Here is a 20,101-nt window from a genome sequence, read left to right as displayed (position 1 = left end):
GGAATGCACAATGAAATGTATTGACTGTGTCAACAGCAAAAACTGTCTGAGGTTGTGCTAAGGGCAGCTTGCAAGTCTTGCCATGCTTCTGATGCCAATGTAGCATGCCCACAACTTACCAACCACATCTTAGATATGGGCTCAAAGTTGTGCACAATACTCTAAATGTGGTCTGATGTACACCTTATCAAGCGTCAGCAGTATATTTCAGTTCTCTCGAATAGAATGTAAACATTGCATTTGCTGCTTTTACTACCGACTCATAGTCATAGCTGAAGGGTGGTATTGGGGATGAGCTCCCACTGCTAAACAAATGCTCTTCATGGCGTGTGTCTCAAACAGCCTCTGACAACCAAGTCCAACTCCTGGCCTTCACGTGTGGCATAGTTCTTATGCCCGGCAGAGCTGTTCTCACTGACAGGAGAAGGGACAAAGGCACCTTAAAACCAGTTGCTCTGGGCAGATGGGGCTCATTAACCACAGATGGTAGCTCATCTAGGAGAGGGAAAACTCGATTTCAAACCTCTGCTGCCTTGCAGCTATACCCGCTCACGGGAAAGGCTTTGGGAGTAAACCCCGAGGAAAAATCCGGAGTTGGAGTTGCCAAGGCGGCTGACTGCTGTACCCAGCACCGGCACGGCAACTCCTGTGATGCTGCTGGCACCAAACTGTATTGACTTTCGTCGTTCCTTTGGACCTGTCACCAGCATGGAGAGGGGTCCCACTGCATGGGCAACAGATGGATCTTCAAACGAAATGTGCCCTGGCTTGTGCCCTGGAGAGGCCACTCCCAGTGACTACTAGAGGGGCATCTACCCATGGTCAACCACGACCAACTGAGGCCAATCAACCTTTAGGGAATCCTGCACTAGGATTTCTGAATTCACTCCCCGTTCAGAGAATATCTGCCAAAATCTGGGTTTTACATTTTTGGGTTTATCTTTCATTTGCATGGTTCGTCTTAGATCCTTAAAATGCTTCAAGTAACCGGGTATTTTTATAGAACAGAGAACATTACAGTGTAGTATAGGTCTTTCAGCCCACAATATTCTGCCAGGCTTTTAGCCTACTCCAAGATCATTCGTAACTTGACCCTTCCCTCCTGCATAACCTTCCATTTTTCTATCATCTATGTGCCTATTTAAGAGTTTCTCAAATGTCCCTAATGTATCTGCCTCTACCACCACCCCCAGCAGGGTGTTCCATACACCCACCACTCTCTATGTTATTAAAAAAAACTACCTCTGACTTTCGTCCAATCAGCTGAAAAATTTGCCCTCTGGTACTAGCCATTTTTACCTTGGGCAGAAACAAAGTGCTGGGGATCCACTCTATCTGTGCCTCTTGTCATTTTGTACACCTCTATCAAGGAACCTCTGATTCTCCTTCACTCCAAAGAGAAAAGCACAAGGTCGCCCAATCTTGTTTTAACCATTTCTGCCTTGAGATAAAAGTCTCTGGCTGCCCACTCTATCTATGCCTCTTATCATCTTATACACCTCTATCAAGTCTTGTATGTCCTCCTTCGCTCCAAAGACAAAAGCCCTAGCTCGCTCAGCCTGTCCTCACAAGGCGTGCTCTCTGGTCCAGACAGCATCCGGGTAAATCTCCTCTGCACTCTCTCTAAACTTCCACATCTCTCCTATAATGAGGTGACCAGAGCTGAACGCAATACTCCAAGTTATCTCGAGAGAAGTGCCGTTACACAGCAGCATAAATGGATTTTCCTTCAACAAGCAGCAGCTGAGGTGAAAAGCAGGGAGTATTTTAGGGGAAGCTGTTTAAACAGATGATGGTACAGGGAATGCCAGGTTATGCTGTTAGGGTTGGAATGTAGCTGGATGGGAGGAGCATTGGTCAGGCCACAAATGCCGTCATGCACTAGTTGGCCCTAATGCCTTGTTGTACTTCGGAATGTAATTATTGCAATCTTGCTTTTGCTGGTCATCATTTGAGGTGTCTATCAGGGCTCCCATTATTCACTGTGGGTTATTCCCTTATATGGACTTAAGTGCTTTCCCACATCCTAACCATGTAAAGTATGCCAGTTAGAAAAAAATTACTTTCATTAGAACCAGCTCACATAGCTTAGCTGCATGGTTTTGGTTAAAGTAATCTGAAGTATTTTGAGACATATTGCTGAAGATTTGGCAATGGATTTGCTTTTATTGGCCTCTGTTTCAGTTTTGTGTCTGGAAAAAGAAGTGTTCACTTACTGCAGTATACGGCCCCGTGAGGAGAGCTCAGGTTTGGAAGCAGTGTATTGAAATCACAAAGCAAAAAGATACCTGAAGGGACACATGCATTCAGTGGTGTAATTATAACAGATTTATGGTTCAGATAAATTTTTATGCAGAGATACAGGGCTGAACAAGTCCGTCTGACCCACTAAGCTGTGTCGCCCAGCAACCCACTGATTTAACCCTAGCCAAATCATAGGCCAATTTACAATGAACAATTAGCCTACTAACTAGTACGTTTTTGGACTATGGGGGGAACTCTGAGCACCCGGAGGAAACCCATGCACTCACGTACAAACTTTCTGTAAGAGGATAACAGAATTGATCTCCAAACTCTTGACCCCTCAGGCTGTGATAGCGTTGTGCTAACCACTATGCTACCATGGTAACACACCAGAGCATCCAGGGAATAATCTGCGAACTCCACACAGACAGCTCTCAAGGTTGGGATCGAACGTGGCCCATTTGCTCGGAACTTCGAGTGTTTGATGTCTGAGTGGTTTTAAGTGTGGCACAGTAACATGCTTAACAGTGTCAGTGATCACCAATTGGGGTTCATTTCCCACCGCTGTCCATTCTCCCCTTGACCGCATGGATTTCTTCTGGGTGCTCCGGTTTCCTCCCGTAGTCCAGAGCTGCACAGGTGAGTCAGGGTTTGTAAGCCGTGGGCTCTGGAAGCCTGGCAACACTTGCAGGCTGCCCCCATCACATCCTTGGACCGTATTGGTCGTTGATGCAAAATTGACGTGCTTCTCTGTACTTGTTGATGTTCCAATGTACGTGTGGTAAATAAACCTAATCTGTCTTTAAATTTTGATTGCCTCCAGTTCAGGGACTAAGGAAGATCTCAGCTGGACACTAAAGTTAGCACTGGTCATCATGTGAGCAGATTCAGCAAAATAATGCCTAATAAATTTGACTGGAGCCAGAATTAGAACAAGGCATTAAGACATGGGAACAAATGAGGCCATTTGGCCCATTGATTCTGCTCTGCCTGATTTATCTCTTTCAACCATGTTCCTCTTCCTTCTTCCCAAAACATTTGACACTTTGACTAATCAAGAACTGATCAACCACCAGTTTAAATATACCCAATGACTTGGCCTCCATAGTTGTCAGTGGCAATGATCTTTGGATAGAATTATCACATTGAAGAAATCTGTTCTCAAAATATTAGTTTTGGAAACAGCACCCATTTGGGAATCAGAGAATTGTTTATAATGGGCACACTGGGATAGCAGCTAAGCTGAGAAAATACTGGCCCCATTACCACCATTGTTCTTGCAATCGATTGGCTCAGTTGCACAAGGTCAGGGGAACTGAGAATTAACTGCAGGTTTGGCTGGGGCCACTAAAAACACTGGCCTTCATACAGCAACGTAGACTTTCATGACTCAACATAGAGAGAGACAACTTGGGTCTTTAACTGAAGCCCTCAATCTTTTGTTTTAATATTCTTTCAGGGACCTTGGACATTTTTGGTCAGTATTTACAACCCATCTGTAATTGTCTTTGTGAAAATCCTGAAGTCAGCATATTTGGACAGTCTTCTCCGAGGATCGTCACCCTGTTGTGGTGGAGAGCTTTGTGAGTTCCTGAGATCCTGAGAGCAATGCCATCTGGAGTTTAGCTCCTGGTAGGGTCAACCATGTCGGTAAGGTCAAGTGGGAGGTTCCAGATGAAGAGCGATCCAACCAAGACCTCAGCAGTGGAGTTGACAGAAGATGATGCCACATCACAATGACAATGAAGGTGGAGGAAGGCTGCAGCAGCGAAGAATCCCCAGTCATCTTGCATTCCGTGCCGCACCCCTGCACAAAACAGATGCCTATGTCAGTATGCTGTTAATTGGTTGCAACTCGGCGTTTAACACAACCATTCCTACTGTTCTAATTGAAAAGCTCCAGAACCTGGGCCTCCATATCCTCCCCTGCAACTGGATTCTTGACTTTCTAACCAGAAGGCCGCAATCTGTGCGGATCGGAAATAACATTTCCAGTTCGCTGAAAATCAACACTGCCTCGGGGATATGCGCTTAGCCCACTGCTCTACTCTCTCAACATTCACAACTGTGTGGCTCAAATGTCATCTATAAATTTGCTGATGATACAACCATTGTTGGCAGAATTTCAGATGGTGATGAGAGAGCGTACAGGAGCAAGATATACCAGCTGGTTGAGTGGCGTCACAGCAACAACGTTGCATTCAACGTCAGTAAGATCTAAGAGTTGATTGTGGACTTCAGAAAGGGTAAGATGAGGGAACATGCAACAGCCCTCTTATAGGGGCCAGAAGAGGGAAAAAGTGAGCGTTTCAAGGTGTTAATATCTCTGAGAATCTAACATATCGATACAGCTGCAAAGAAGCCATGGCAACCGTTATATTTCATTAGGAATTTGAAGAGATTTGGTATGTCACCAAAAACACTTGCAAATTTATACAGATGTACCATGGAGAGCATTCTAACCGGCTGTATCACTGTCTGGTATTGGTAGGGGCTGGGGACGGTAGTGTGCTGCTGCATGGGATTTAAGTAAGCTGTAGAGACTTGTAAAGTTAGTCAGCTCCATCATGGGCACTACCGTCCGTAGCATTCAGGACATCTTCAAGGAGGAATGCCTCAAAAAGGTGGTGTCCATCATTAAGGAGCCCCATTGTCTAGTTCATGCCTTATTCTCATTGCTACTATCAGAGGCAAATTTCATGACATACACTGGTGATATTAAACTTGATTCTGAATTGCTGTCCAGGGGGTGTCTGGAACACACTGCTAAAGGAGGTAGTCAAATCAGATTAGGATCTAGAAAGCATGTTAAGGAAGCAATTAGACTGTCATAGACAAGGCAAAGGATAAGGACCCAATGCAGCAAATGGGATTAGTGTTACTGGGCAAAAAACTCAGCATGAACATCATGGAATGAAGGGCCTGTTTCTATACAGTACAACTCCACAACTTGAACTTAGCTTTAATTCCCCTCCTGCTAGATGGGATGTGAACATCTTCCTAACATTTCAAGTCCTCTAGATGATGCGTAGGTTCACATTCAGATGCGTAGATTTTTGCATAGCAGGGGAATTAAAATTTATGGGGAAAATGCAGGCTGGTGGAGCTGAGCCCACAGCCAGATCAGTCATTGATCATATTGATTGAGTGTGTAGGTATTCTTCTCCTTATCAAACAAAGATATATTTGCTTTGTATGGTGTGCAGTGAAGATTTGCCATAGTGGTTGCAGCAGTACAGGTCTGTTATAATTCGGAGAAGTTCCCTGGCATCACTGGAACATACAAAATTCCTCAAGGACTTGACAGGGATAGATGGGGGTGGTGGGGGGAATGTTTCACCTCGCTGCCAAGTCTAGAAATGAGCAACGCACACAAAATGCTGGAAGAACTTAGCAGGTCAGTCATTATCGATGGAGAGGAATAAACAGTTGACATCTCAGGCAGATTTCCTTCATCTGGAAAGGAAGGGGGAAGAAGCCAGAATAAAGAAGTGAGGAGGTGGGGAAGGAGGTGATAGGTGTCACCAGGTGATGGGCAAGGTGCGGGGTGGTAGGGGAGGGGGTAGGATGTGGGAGGTGATAGGTGAAAGAGATAAAGGGCTGAAGGAAAAGTATTCTGATAGGAAAGGACAATGGACCGTGGAATAAAGGGAAAGAGGAGGGGAACCAGAGAAGAGAGGTGATGAAAAGGTGAGGATGACTAGAATGAGGAATACTAAAAGAGGGGAGAGGGAGAGATAACTGGGAGTTGGGGAAATCAATATTCACACTGTCAAGTTGGAGGCTACCCAAATTGAATTTGAAGTGCTGTGTACCTGCTCAAAATTTTGAGCACCTGCAGAATCTATTGTGTTTAAGTCTAGGAATGAATCAGGAGGAGGACTGAATGAAGAAAAACCCTTTCTCTCAGGCAGGGATGAAGCTTTGTAATTTTACAGCCCAGAGGGCTGTGGAGGTTCAGTCATTGGAACTGGAGGTTAACTAGAAGCTGAGCCATGATCTTGTTGAATGCAGAACAAGGCTAAATGACTCACTTGTGTCCCTGTCTCTAACATACTTGTATTCTCCTTTCAGGCTGTGGCTTCGAGCTGTTGGTCTGTTCTGAAGACCAAGAGACAGCAGATGAAGGTGAGATCACAGACAGCAGATCTGCCCCTCACTGTCTTTCATCCATGTGGTTATTCCTCAGGCCCTCACCACTCGATGAACCATTGCTGAATCTCAACATTAAGGCTGACAATCTATCCCTGTGCAGGCATCATTGACGCGCACCAATTGCCACTGGGCTGGTGTCCATGTGTGCTGAAGATTGTAGTCTTAAAGTTCAAAGCAAATTTATTATCAAAGTACATATGCAGTACATCACCATATTCGTTTTCTGTGAAACCATATTTCACAGTAAGTACAAAGAAACAAAAAGACATAAGTAAAAGAAGAATAAATAATTGAGCAATAAATTTCAAGAACATGAGATGAAGAGGCCTTGAAAGTGAATCCATAGGTTGTGGGAACAGATCAGTGTTGGGGTGAGTGAAATTATCCCCTTTTATTCAAGAACCCGATGGTTGAGGGGTAACAACTGTTCCTGTTCCTGGTGGTGAGGGTCCTGAGGCTCCTGTACCTATTTCCTGATGGCAGCAGTGAGAAGAGAGCGTGGCCTGGGTGGTTGGCAGCTGGAGCAGCAAGGTCTAGTAGGTTAAAAGCAAACTAGACCCTTTGTTGGGGGTTAGTTGGTGGGTGTATACAACACTGCAGAGAATTATCAGGAAAACCCAATTCAATCTTCAGAGCCTGTCAACCATCTTTGGATGAAAGAGTAATCATTTTGGAAGTTGGAGGCCCAAAGTCAGAGAGTCCAGGGCCAGGAATGGGAGGTGAGAGGTCCGGAGGTAGCTGGTGCTGGCTTTAGAGGCCCGTCTCACTGTGTGAGCAGGTGGGTGGGAGGCTGGAGAATGGTCTTAGTTTGCTTCTATTGTTTCGGTGGTGGTGGTTGTTGCTTGTGTTGTTCTGCTGAACGTGGTCTACATGCAGTGTCAGCATTGGTATGTGTGGTGGCACATCGTTTGGTTACATTGGTTATTACCACAAATGATGCATTTCACCGTATGTTTCAGTACAGTACACGTGATAAATAAATGAACTGGAATCGGGATTTGAACTGATCATGCAGCCAAGGGCACATACAGTACAGTAGATAACATTACAGCTCTATAAAACTCTGGTTAGACCGCATTTGGAGTATTGTGTTCAGTTCAGCTTGTTTCATTATAGGAAAGATCTGGAAGCTTCAGGGAGGGTGCAGAGGAGATTTATCACAGTGCTATCCCAGTTGGAGAGTGCTTCATATGAGAATAGATGAGCAAGCTAGGGCTTCTCTCTTTGGAGTGAAGGAAGATGAGAGGTGACTTGTTCGAGGTGTACAAGACAATAAGAGGCATTGACAGGGTGGACAGCCAGAGTCTTTTCCCAGGGTGGAAATTGCTGACACAAGGGGGCATAACTTTAAGTTGGGGATTTCTACCACGGACCAATACCATTAAGCTTGGGTCCATGGATCCCAAGTTGGGAAATCTTGCTTTAAGGTGATTGGAGGAAAATATTGGGGAATGTCAGAGGTAGGGTTTTTACAGAGAGGTGAGTGCATGGAACACCCTGCAAGGGGTGGTGATAGAGGCAGACACATTGCGGACGTTTAAGAAAACTCTATGATGGGCACATAGACAAAAGAAAAATGGAGGGCTGTGTGGGAGAGTAGGGTTAAATTGACCTTGGAGTAGGGAAAAGGGTTGGCATAGCATTGTTAGCTGAAGGGCCTGTGCTGTGCTGTCCAGTGTTCTATGTTATAAAGTGTGTCTGTTTCTGTAACAATACCCATATTGGGTGAGGTTTGCAGTGAGGCATAGCGAACATGTCCTCAGACAAGCTCCAAAACTCTTAAATGCATCAAATCCTAAACACAAGAGATTCTGCAGATGCTGGAAATCCAGAGTAACACACACAAAATAGTGGAGGAACTCAGTGGGTCAGGCAGGGTATATAAAGAGGAATAAACAGTTTACGTCACCAGTTCTGAACAAACCTGAAATTCCGCCCGAAATGTCAACTGTTTATTTTCTCTGTAGTCTTTCCATACGTGTGTGTGAGTGTGTGTGTGCGTGTGCGTGTGTGTGTGAGTGTGTGTGTGTGTCTGTGTGAGTGTGTGTGTGTGTGTATATATATATATATATATATATATATATATAAATAAAAAATAAAGCCTTGGCCTCCACAGCTGACTGTGGCAAAGAATTCCACAGATTCTCACCACTCTCTGGCTAAAGAAATTCCTCCTCATTTCTGTATTAAAAGGATACCTATCTATTTTAAGACTGTGTACTCTAGTCTTAGCCTCTGCCACCATAGGAAACATCCTCTCCACATCCACTTCATCAAGGCTTTTCACCCCTGAGTGTGTGTCTTCAGGCTTCTTTACCTCCCCCCTGATGGTAGCAATGAGAAGAGGGCACTCCCTGGGTGATGGGGGTCCTTTGATACTGGAAGTTTGGTTTATGGACTTGGTGATGCTGTTTGCTTCTATATCTAGGGCTTAAGTTCACATCCAGGACAAGGAAAGGAACAGTCTCCACAAAGATTAACCCTGAGAGAGCAAATTGGGATTGTCAGCTTTGATGATGAGTATTTTACTGGGCAATTTTTATTTTAGTGTGTAAAATGAGTCTCTGTATTTTCTAACCAAATCATTAGTTGTTTCCCTTGTCCTTTGACAGGTGCCAAATGGCTTCATTGCACATTTCTACTCTGTTTGTGAGCACATCAGCCCTGTCTTGGCGTGGGGGTTCTTAGGACCCAGGAACTCCCTCTATGATTTGTGCTGTTTCTTTAAGGTATGCAAGTTTTTAAATTTCCTGAATTCCTAAATCACCTGAATGTGTAATGTGGAGCAGGACATTAGATAGAGGATGACTAGTGGGATGATGACTTATCGGATTCAAAGTTCAAAGTAAACTTATTATCAAAGTACATATATGTCACCATATACTACTCTGGACAGTGTCTGTACAAGACAGTGATCCCCAGTTATTATCAACACTCTCCAGATGGTCTGCCTGGTGTCAGTGGTTGCATAACCGGGACTTGTGATATGCACCAGCTGCTCATATGACCACCCACCACCTGCTCCCATGGCTTCATGTGACCCTGATTGGGGGCTAAGCAGTTGCTGCACCTTGTCCAAGAGTGACCTGCAGGCTTGCTGAGGGAAGGTGCACCTGCCATCTTTGGTTGAGACGTAGCTCCACCCTGCTACCCAACACACTGCCCAGAAGAAGGCAATGGCCAAGCACTTCCTGTAGAAAAGTTTGCTAAGAACAATCATAGTTTTAAAGACAGATGGAAGACCATGATTTCCCATGTCATACAGCATGGCACATAATGATGATGGTACTACTCTGAGATTCATTTTCTTGTGGGCATTCACAGTAGATACAAGGAAATACAATAGTCAGTGTAAAAACTACACACAAACAACCAAAGTGTGAAAGATGACAAATTGAGCAAATACAAAAAGAAAAACAAATGATAATAAACACAGTAAATAAGTAATAAATAATACTAAGAACATGAGTTTTAGAGTCCTTGATAGTGAGTCCATAGGCTGTGGAATCAGTTCAGTGTCGAGGTGAGGAAAGTTATCCACACTGATTCAGGAGCCTGATGGTTGAGGGTAAAGGAGAGCTGCTTTTTTTGTGACAGCACTCCTAGTTGATGTACTTGATGGTGGAGAGAGGTAAAGGAGGAATGGGGAGTGAACCATGGAAGAAAAGGAAGGAGGAGGGAAACCAAAGGGAGGTGAAGAGAAGAGAACAGGTGAGAGGGGAACCAGAATGGGGATTGGAAAAAGAGCGAAGGGGAGGGGTGAGAAATTGATATTCATGCCATTTGGTTGGAGGCTACCTAGACAAAAAATGGGATGTTGCTCCTCCAGCCTGAGTGTGGCCTCATCATGTCCAACTGAGTTCGAGATAAACTCTTGTTTTGTTTTTAGGAACAAGTGCTCTTCTTCCTGAAGGACATCTTTGACTTTGAAAAGGTGAGATACACCAGCAGGGAGAGTCTTGCAGAGGACATCTTACACCTGATCCAGCGCCGCACAGAGCTTCTGGTGGCTTACCTGGGAACAGACAACCTGAGGCACCTGAACGGGTACGTCGGACTCCCATTGTCCAACAAAGCCATGGAAGTATATAAGAAGTAAGCCAAGGGCCTTGAACTGCCCCTGTGCACAAGTTACCACCTGAATCCTTAATGCTGCTGAGTCTATGAATTTGAATCCATTAAGCCCCCAAACCTTGGCACCACCATCCTTGAAGTAGCAGTTGTTGAGCTGATTTAAGAATAACACGCACAAAATGCTGGAGGAACTCATCAGGTCTGGTAGCATCCATGGAGGGGAATAAAGAGCTGACGTTTCAGGCCGAGACTCAATATCAGGACTGGAAAGGTAGGGGGAGAGAAGGACCACAAGCTAGAAGGAAATGGGTGAAGCCAGGTGTTTGGGGAAGGGGGGAATGAAGTGAGAAGTGGGCAGGTGATAGGTGGAAAAGGTAAAGGTTGAATAAGGAGGAATCTGATAGGAGAGGAGGGTGGACCATGGCAGAAAGGGAAGGGTGAAGAAGGGACCCGGGGAAAATTGATAGGCAGGTGAGAAGAAGTAAGAGGGAAGTCAAAGTGGGGAATGTGCAGGCCAAGTCATTGGGTGTATTTAAGGCAGAGCTTGATAGGTTTTTGATTAATCAGGGTGTTAATGGTTACGGAGAGAAGGCAGGAGAATGGAGTTGAGAGGGATAATAATTCAGCCATGATAGAATGGTGGAGCAGACTTGATAGACCAAATGGCCTAATTCTGTTCCTATGTTTTGTGTTCCAAATTAGAGAAATTGATGTTCATTTCTTTTCCACCTATCACCATCCAGCTGCTCACTTCATTCTCCCCCATCCTGCCTACTCAACTTCACCTACCACCTTCTCGGTTGTACTCCTCCCCCCCGCCGCACCCCCCATCTTATGTTGGCTTCTTCCCCCTTCCTGATGAAGGGTCTCAGTACGAAATGTCCTATTTATTCTCCATGCAGCCTGCCTGACCTGCTGTGTTTCCCCAGCATTTTACTCTGGATTTCCAGCATCTGCAGAATCTCTTGTGTTCATTGAGTTGAATTTTTAATTCCTTTTGCCATGTTTTACATTTTGTTTATTTTATGAAAATAATATTGCTTTAAAATCTATTCTGGCCTGTAGGTGCAGTAGTGAGGGAGTGCTGCTGTAGTGGAAGCAATATTTTTTAGATGTGATATTAACTGTAGCCCTGTCTGCCCTTAAAGATGTATGTAAAATATTTTGTGGTAATACAGTGTCCAGAACAGCAGGAAGTAATTCCTTGTGTCCCTCATTACCCACTGCCAATGCCAGCAATTTTCAGTTTATGTCCCAATGTTAAACACAAGACATTCTGTAGATGCTGGAAATCTCGAGCAACACACACACAAAATGGTGGAGGAACTCAACAGGTCAGACAGAATCTCTCGAGGGGAATAAATAGTCGACATTTGGGGTTGAGTCCTTCCATCAGGACTGGAAGGAAGGAGGCAGAAGGTGGGGGGGGAGGGTGAAGGTGACAGATGGGATGGAAAGTTGGATGAAGAAAGAAGTTGGAAGGAGATGGGTGGAAGGGCAGAAGAAGGAGGAATCTGATAGGAGAGGACAACATAGGAGGGGCACCGAAGGGAGGAAATGCACAGGTGAGGAGAGGGGTGAGAGGGTAAGCAGAATGGGGAATGCAAAAAGGGGGAAGGAGGGAAGGGAAGAAATTACCAGATGTTGGAGAATTTGATGTTCATACCATTCCTCCAACATTGATTTCTTTCCTTCCCTCCCTCCTCATTTCCCGTTCTAGTTAGCCTCTCATCCCTTCACTTCTCACCTGCCCGAAACTTCCTTCTGGTTCCCCTCTTCCTTCTCTTTCTCCCATGGTCCACTCTCATCTCCTATCAAATTTCTCCCTAAGCCTTTTACTTCTTCCACCTATCTCACATTTCCCATTTCATTCCCCCCTTCCCCACCTACTTATCTCCCCCCTCACTTGTCTTACCCCACCCATCCTCTTCCACTCACCCACCTTCTCCTCACCTGGTCTCAGTTATCCTCTCCCAGTGTCTTACCCCATCCACTCTCTCCCACTCACCCACCTTCCCCTCACCTATCACCTACTCCCTCCCCTCCCATCTTCTTATTCTGGCTTCTGCCCTTCCTTTCTCCCCTTTTCCAGTCCTGATGAAGGGTCTCAGGCCAAAACATCAACTGTTTATTCCCCTCTATAATGGTGCCATCTTGCTGAGTTCCTTCAGCACTCTGTGTGTCTTGCTCTAGATTTCCAGTATCTGCAGAAATTCTTGTGTTAATGGAATGGTTGACATTTTGTGCCAAGGTCCTTCATCAGTCTCCCTTGTGTCAGGGCACAAAAATATTAATAGAAATTTTTTCCTTGTGCACAAGGTTAAATGCACAATGTCTAAATGCACAATAGATTTAAAATGTGGTGGATGAATTAATGGCACAAAAATGTCAGTGGACATGATGTTCCCTTTGAGTTTTACAGTAAGGAAACAGGCCCTTAAGCCATTTTTAAGTAGATGTTTCTATGTACGTGTGGCAAATAAAACTAATCTTTAATCTTAAGCAAGAAACAGATTATCTCCCAATTTAAGTCGTTGCTCTTTGCAGGAATCTACTTTCTGTAAACTGGCTAGGGTGTTTCCTCATTACAACATGATAATGTAACAGCGCAACGCTATTATAGCTCGGGCATTCTGGAGTTCAGAGTTCAATTCCAGTGCTGTTCTTTATGGAGTTTCTACATCCTCCCCGTGGAACATGTGGGTTTTCTCTGGGTGCTCTGGTTTCATCCCACAGTCCAAAGATGTATGGGTAGATTAATTGGTCATTGTAAATCGGTCCATGATTAGGTTAGGATTAAATGGGTTTGGCAGTGGTTCCTGGGATGGCATAGCTTGAGGAGCTGAAAGGGCCAACTCTGTTCTGTATAGCTAAATAAACAAAATAAACACTACAAGAAATAAAGAAATACTTCAATGGTTGTGATGATCTTTGGAACATCTGGGTTTGTAAAAAGTGCCTCCTTTCTCTCTGAGAGGTAAGTTGTAAATCAGAGTGCCAAGAACCTTTGCTGATAAGAAGTAGGTTGTTATTTGAGTGAAGATACGTGGCTCTGTGCCTTGCCCTGTGTGTTTCTCTGGAATACCCCTTGTATGCAATTCCTTACCCGTGTGTTAGGTCATGAGTTGTTTAACGCATGGCGTGTTGCCCACAGGATTCTGGTGGTAGCTTCTGCACAGTGGAATCTCAAGGTAGCCTTGGGATGTGGAGCCAATCCTTAAAGGACCCAGTTAGGGGTCAGTAAAGCAAGTTTGTTCTCATCCCATGACAGGGCAAGTCTTGAAGAAGCAGCTATCCTGGGCTAAAGATGATGGGACATGTTGCGTTGTGCCTATAATTCATTATAGACTCAGGGAGGTTTCCAAAGGAAAAGAATCCAGGATTTTTTAAAATAAATTCTTTGTGTTGCGTTGTGAGGTTAAGTCCGGATCGGTTGCTAACTTGGGATTCCCAGTTGCAATTAGGAAAGCCAATTCATTTGGTCTTGAGATATCCCTACAGTTGTATTACCTGCAATAAACAGTGTAACTTTTGATTGTCTGCCATTCTGTTGTTCCCCTCTGGTTAAGGGTTTTTAACCAGTAGGAATACTGTTAGGTTTGCCACCTCTAGCCAGTCTTGATCGCAGAGGGTCATGATCCCAGCACCTATCTCTGAAGTTTGCACCTTCTCTCTGTGACTGCCTGGGATTTTTTTCTGGGTGCCACAGCTTCCACTCACATCCAGGAGGCCATTCAGCCGATTTAGTCAATGCCAGCTCTCAGAGTATGCCCCCAGCCCTATTTCAAAGCATAGAATATAGGACAATACAGCCCTTTGACCTGCGATGCTGTGCCACCCTTTATAATCCTATCCACGTTCAATCTAATCCTTCCTTCCTACACAGCCACAGCCCTCCATTTTCCTATACCCATGAGCCTATCAAAGAGTCTCTTCAAAGCCCCTAATATATCTGACTGTCCCCACACCAGACAGTGTATTCCATACACTTAACACTCTCTGTATAAAAACACCTGTCTCTGACATCTCCCCTCTACTCTCCTCCAGTCACCTTAAAATTATGCATCCTCGTATTAGCCATTCCTGCCTTAGGAGAAAAGGAACTGGCTGCCCACTCTTTCCATTTATCATCTTGTACATCTGTTTTATGCTGTAAGTTTGACCGTAGTAAGATAGTGGCATGTATTCACAGTGGCACATTTCACTCCATCCACACAGTTCCCATAGGACACTCTTCCAAATGGAGCTCATTTTTACCCTCATAGGTCCATGAGACCCTAAGACATATGAGCAGAACTAGACCTCATGGACCATCGAGTTTGCCACACCATTCCATCATGGCTGATTTGTTATCCCACTCAACCCCATTCTCCTGCCTTCTCCCCATCACCTTTGACACCCTGACTAATCAAGAACCTGTGAACCTCTGCTGTAAATATACAGGCCTCCATAGTTGTCTGTGGCAACGAATTCTACAGATTCACCGCCCTCTGGCCAAAGAAATTCCTTCTTATTTCTGTCCTAAGTTGACATCCCTCTATTCTGAGGCTGTGTCTTCTGGCCCTAGACTCCCCTACTAGAGAAAACATCCTCTCCACATCTGCTCTGTCCAGGCCTATCACCCCATCCCTCATTTTTTTAAACTCCTGCAAGTACAAGCCAGGCCCAGAGCTATCAACAGTTCCTCGTTAACTCTTTCATTCCCTGAAGCATTTTTGTGAACCTCCTCTGGACACTCTCCAATGCCAGCACATCTTTTCCTAAATAATTCAAGTGCAGTCTGACCATGCCTTACAAAGCCTCAGTATTACTTCCTTGCTTTTATATTCCGGTCCTATCAAAATGAAAGTTACCATTGCATTTACCTTCCTTACCATCAACTTAACCTGCAAGATAACCTTTCAGCAATCCCTGCACCAGGACTCCCAAGACTACTTGCACTCTGAGTTTAGAATTTTCTCCTCATGTAGAAAATAGTCTAAGCTTTATTCCTTCTACCAAAGTGCCTGACCATACAATTCCCCACACTTGCCCGTTCTCCCAGTCTGTCTTCGTCCATCTGCAGACTCCCTGCTTTCTGCAAAACTACCTGCCCCTTCCACCTGTCTTTGTATCGTCCACAAACTTGGCCACAAAGCCATCAAATCTGCGTATAACATGAAAAGAAGCGGTGACCCTGCAGAACGCCACAAATCACCAGTAACCAACCATAAAGGGCCCCTTTTATTCCCACTCTTTGTCTCCTGCCAATCACCCAATCTTCTATTGATGCTAATATCTTCTCTGTAAAACCATGGGTTCTTACCCTGTTAAGCAGCCTCATCTGCACACCTTGTCAAAGGCCTTCTGAAAATCCAGGTAAGTAACGTCCACTGACTCTCCTTTGACTATCCTGCTTGGTATTTCCTTAAAGAGTTCCAGCATTTTTGCCAGACCTTAAGGAAACAATGCTGAATTTGGCCTATTTTATCAGGTGCCCCCAACTACCCCAAAACCTCATTCTTAATAATGCATGCCAGCATCTTCCTAATCACTGAGGTCAGGCTAACTGGCCTATAATTTCCTTTCTTCTTCCTTCCCCTCTTCTTAGAGTGGAACAATATTTCTAATTTTTCCAATCCTCTTAAACCAGAATCCAGTGATTCTTGAAATATCGTTACTGGTGCCACCACAGTCTCTTCAGCCGCCTCTCTCAGAACCCTGGGGTGTAGTCACTCCTTGGAGTGGTGCCTCAGCAGAAGATTGCTGCCTGTCCAGCTCTCAGGTGGGCAGGTTCCAAAGTGCGTACCTAATCCAAAAACTCCCCGCAGTTGAATATGACCTGGACCCATTGATCAGATGGAGAAGTGGCAAACCTTGACAGCTTAATTGTTCTATCAAGCAACGGCTTATGTGTTTTGTATCGCCTGCTTTATATGGTCCATAATGTGACTGTACACTTTGATATCTCTGTATCTATATCTCTTAAGAAATATATATATATCTATATACATAGCACCCCAAAGAGCACACAAACTATTCACCTTTGAACAGGTACTTGAATTTTGCGTTTGCCAGCCTGAACCACTATGATATGGCTGTCGTTGTACTATGAAATATTCTGACAGAAATGCTTGTATTTTGAGGAAGTTGACTAAATGAATAAAAGCTGCCTTACACTTGGTGGGTCTGTAAAGAATCTAGCAATATATCAGTGTATTTTAATTTGAAGCAATGCTGCCCAAAACACAGAACACGAACTGCCTGTGCTTGTCGCTGATTTTGTTAGCAAGCACTGGGTGTTGTAGAAGATCCTCAGTAGGTAAAGCACTTTAAAAATAAATTGCATCCTGTTGGTTTATTGGCGTAGTGTGTGCATTTTTCTGCATGATTTCAAAGACAGCAGCTTGGACCTTTGCCCACACCTTGACTTTACAGAGAAAGAGAGGCCAGTACTCTTCTCACAACAGGGGAGGGTGTTTATCAGAGAAGTTTAGAATCATAGAACATTGCGCAAGAACAGGCCCTTTGGCCCACAGTGTTGGTGCTGAAATGTTGAAAATGGACATCAAATGGATAACTAAGCTAACCCTTTCTTCTTGCACAATTACTACATACTTCCATTTTCCAAAAGCTTCTTAAAAGTCCCTAATATATCTGCCTCTACCACCATCCCAAACAGCAGATTCCAGGCACCCACCACTCTGTATTTAAAAAAAAATCTGCCCCTCACATCCCCTTTGAAATTGCCCCCTCTCACCTTTAATGCATGCCCTCTGGAATTAAACATTTCATCCCTGTGAAAAAGATACTGTCTGTTGACTCTATTTATGCCTCCCATAATCTTATAAACCTCTGTCAGATCTCCCCTCAGACTTCGCTGCTTTAGAGAAAGCAACCCAAGCTTGTTCACATGCCCTCTAATTCTGACAACATCCTGGTAAACTTCTGCAACCTCTCCCAGTCTTCCCCATCCTTCCTATAATGGGGTGACCCAAACTGTATTCAATACTCCAGGTGTGACCTAACTAGAGTTTTATAAAGCTGCAACATAACTATTTGACTTTTGGACTAATAAAGGCAAGCATGCCTTATGCCTTCTAAATCACCTTTTTAACCTGTGTAGCCACTTTCAGGGAGCCTTGAACTTGGAGCCCAAGATCCCCTCTGCTCATCACCACTGTTAAGGTTCTTGTCCTTAGCAGAGTACTATCTCTTTACATTTGACCTACTGAGGTGCAACTCTTATCTGCCATTTCTTGGTCCATACCTGCAGAGATCTCTATCCTCTTTAATCATGAAGTGCTTGGACAGAGCGCGGATGGGGATGCTGTACCGGCTGAAGAAAGGATCGAGTGTGCGGCCGAAACCAGTTTAAAATAACTTATGAAAGATCTGTGAGAAGGAGTGAATTAACTGGAGACAATCGTAGACTTTGAAGTGGGGGTGGGTCAGATTTCCTCAGTTCAGCACTAATGAGCCTGTCCTGGAGTTAAAGGATTGTGTGTGTGTCAGAGGGAGGATCGGGGCTTGTTGTAGTCTGTTTTATTGTGTTTTGTTCTGCTAAGAATTATGGGCATGCTTCGTTGATGCCAGAACGTGTGGTAACCCTTGTGGACTGCCTCAGGAACATTGGTTGCTAATGCAAATGACACATTTCACTATGTTTCCATGTACACGCAATAAATAAATCTGAATCTTCACATCTATTGAGTTACAAAGAGAAAACATATCTTTACTTCAGTGCGGGGATGTTCTCCTCCAACTTTATGACATCCTAGTCAGACTTGGCTGGGACACCCTGTGCTTTGTGGTCGTCACACTATAGGAAGGGTGAAGGATGGGATAATGCAGGTGAGGGTGCAGTGCAGAATCGCCAGCATGCTGCTGGGATGGACTGTTTCAGTATTAATCTATTTTCCCCGGAGCACAAGAGGTTAAAATGTGACATGATTGAAGTACACAAGAAGCATATTGATTAGGTAGACCTCATGAACCTTTCCCCTGTATCAGGTAGATGAGGGAAAGCAGGAAGAGATTTAAGAGGGGATCTGAAGGGGAGCTTTTTCCACACAGAGGGTGGTAGGTACCCAGAACACACTTGCACAGAGAGTGGTGGCAGCATTGTTGCTAATAGTGGCTTAAAAAGAGTCCAGAAGAGCACTTGAATCACCCAGATACGAAAGGTATGGGCCAAGTGCTGGGAGATGGGATTAATGTGGGCACATACTTGCTGGTAGAAGTGGACTGGGTGGACTGTTTCTGTTCTCCATGATAGTGAAGCTTAAAGGTTAAATGATGATTTGATTGAGGTTCAAAGTAAATTTATTATCAAAGTACATATACAACCCTGAGATTCATTTGCTTGTGTACACTTGCTGTAGAACAAAGAAATACAATTGAATCAATGCGAAACTACACAACAACTGACAAGCAACCAATGTGTGAAAGAAGACAAACTGCAAATACAAAAAAAGTAATAATAAATAAATAACATACATACATTTGTACTGGGAACCTGAGTTGCAGAGTCCTTGATGGTGAATCTATAGGTTGAGGAATCTGAAAGTTGAGGTGAGTCTGGTTTCATTAGGAATTGGTATTCCTTTTTTAATATTAGAAAATTGATTAATATAATTTATACTTCATCACCCACAATCCCAGAATGTGTTATCTCATTAGATGCTGAAAGAGCTTTTGATAGAGTTGAATGGACATACTTATTTAATACATTGAGAAACTTTAATTTTAGTCCCAACTTCATATCATGGATTAAATTAATATATCATAAACCTGTTGCTTCTGTTCTTACAAATAATTATAGATCCTCTTTTTTTCAATTATCTCGTGGTACGAGACAAGGCTGTCCCTTGAGTCCTTTATTATTTAATATCGCATTAGAACCTTTAGCCATTGCTATTCGTGAATCTCCTAATATTTTTGGTATTACCTGTAATGAGAAGTTATACAAATTATCACTTTATGCTGATGACTTGCTGTTATATATTTCTGATCCTGACAGGTCTATTCCCGCTATTTTATCCTCGTTGGCTCAATTTGGTAGCTTTTCTGGCTATAAACTAAACTTGGATAAGAGTGAATTATTTCCCTTAAACGCACAAACTTTATTGAATGACAGGATACCATTTAAAGTTGTTACTGATAACTTTACCTATTTAGGTATAAAAATTACCAAGAAATATAAAGATTTATTTAGACTGAATTTTTTACCTATGCTTCATCAAATTCAACAACTTACTACAAGATGGTCTCCCTTATTCTTATCATTAATTGGTCGGATTAATGCTATTAAAATTATGATTTTACCGAAATTTTTATACTTATTTCAAGCCTTACCAATTTTTATTCCTAAATCTTTTTTCGATAACATTGACTCAAAAATTTCCTCATTTGTATGGCAAAATAAAAACCCCAGGTTAAGTAAAAAGCAATTACAAAAATCTAAAAAAGATGGTGGTTTAGCTTTACCTAACTTTAGATTTTATTATTGGGCAAATAATATTCGTAACTTAATGTATTGGAAATTAGATTTGGATTCACCACTGTGCCCGCAGTGGGTAAATTTGGAATGTAACGAGGTAAAGGGATATTCTCTATTCTCTGTTCTTGGTTCTTTTCTTCCTGCTGA

At 43.6% G+C, this 20,101-nt stretch overlaps 1 protein-coding gene across 8 annotated transcripts in view; it reads left to right on the top strand.

The window, feature by feature from the left end:
* The window catches only part of miga1 (mitoguardin 1), a 180,542-nt gene that overhangs the window by 94,397 nt on the left and 66,044 nt on the right, over positions 1–20,101 (top strand). For 3 of the 8 annotated variants that reach the window (XM_059983786.1, XM_059983780.1, XM_059983785.1), the window contains 3 exons: positions 6,319–6,372; positions 9,012–9,128; positions 10,289–16,799. In XM_059983786.1, the coding sequence (XP_059839769.1) occupies positions 6,319–6,372; positions 9,012–9,128; positions 10,289–10,498 (381 nt within the window). In that variant the 3' untranslated portion in view covers positions 10,499–16,799. Of the gene's footprint in view, positions 1–3,703; positions 4,710–6,318; positions 6,373–9,011; positions 9,129–10,288; positions 16,800–17,728; positions 18,308–20,101 lie in introns of those variants that run through there. The other 5 variants (XM_059983781.1, XM_059983783.1, XM_059983784.1 and 2 more) reach the window with 4 other exon arrangements.

The sequence above is a fragment of the Hypanus sabinus genome, chromosome 11 (assembly GCF_030144855.1).
Source record: "Hypanus sabinus isolate sHypSab1 chromosome 11, sHypSab1.hap1, whole genome shotgun sequence".
Classification (NCBI taxonomy): domain Eukaryota; kingdom Metazoa; phylum Chordata; class Chondrichthyes; order Myliobatiformes; family Dasyatidae; genus Hypanus; species Hypanus sabinus.
The sequence above is the reverse complement of the archived record's forward strand: the minus strand, read 5'-3'. Positions and strand labels throughout refer to the sequence as shown.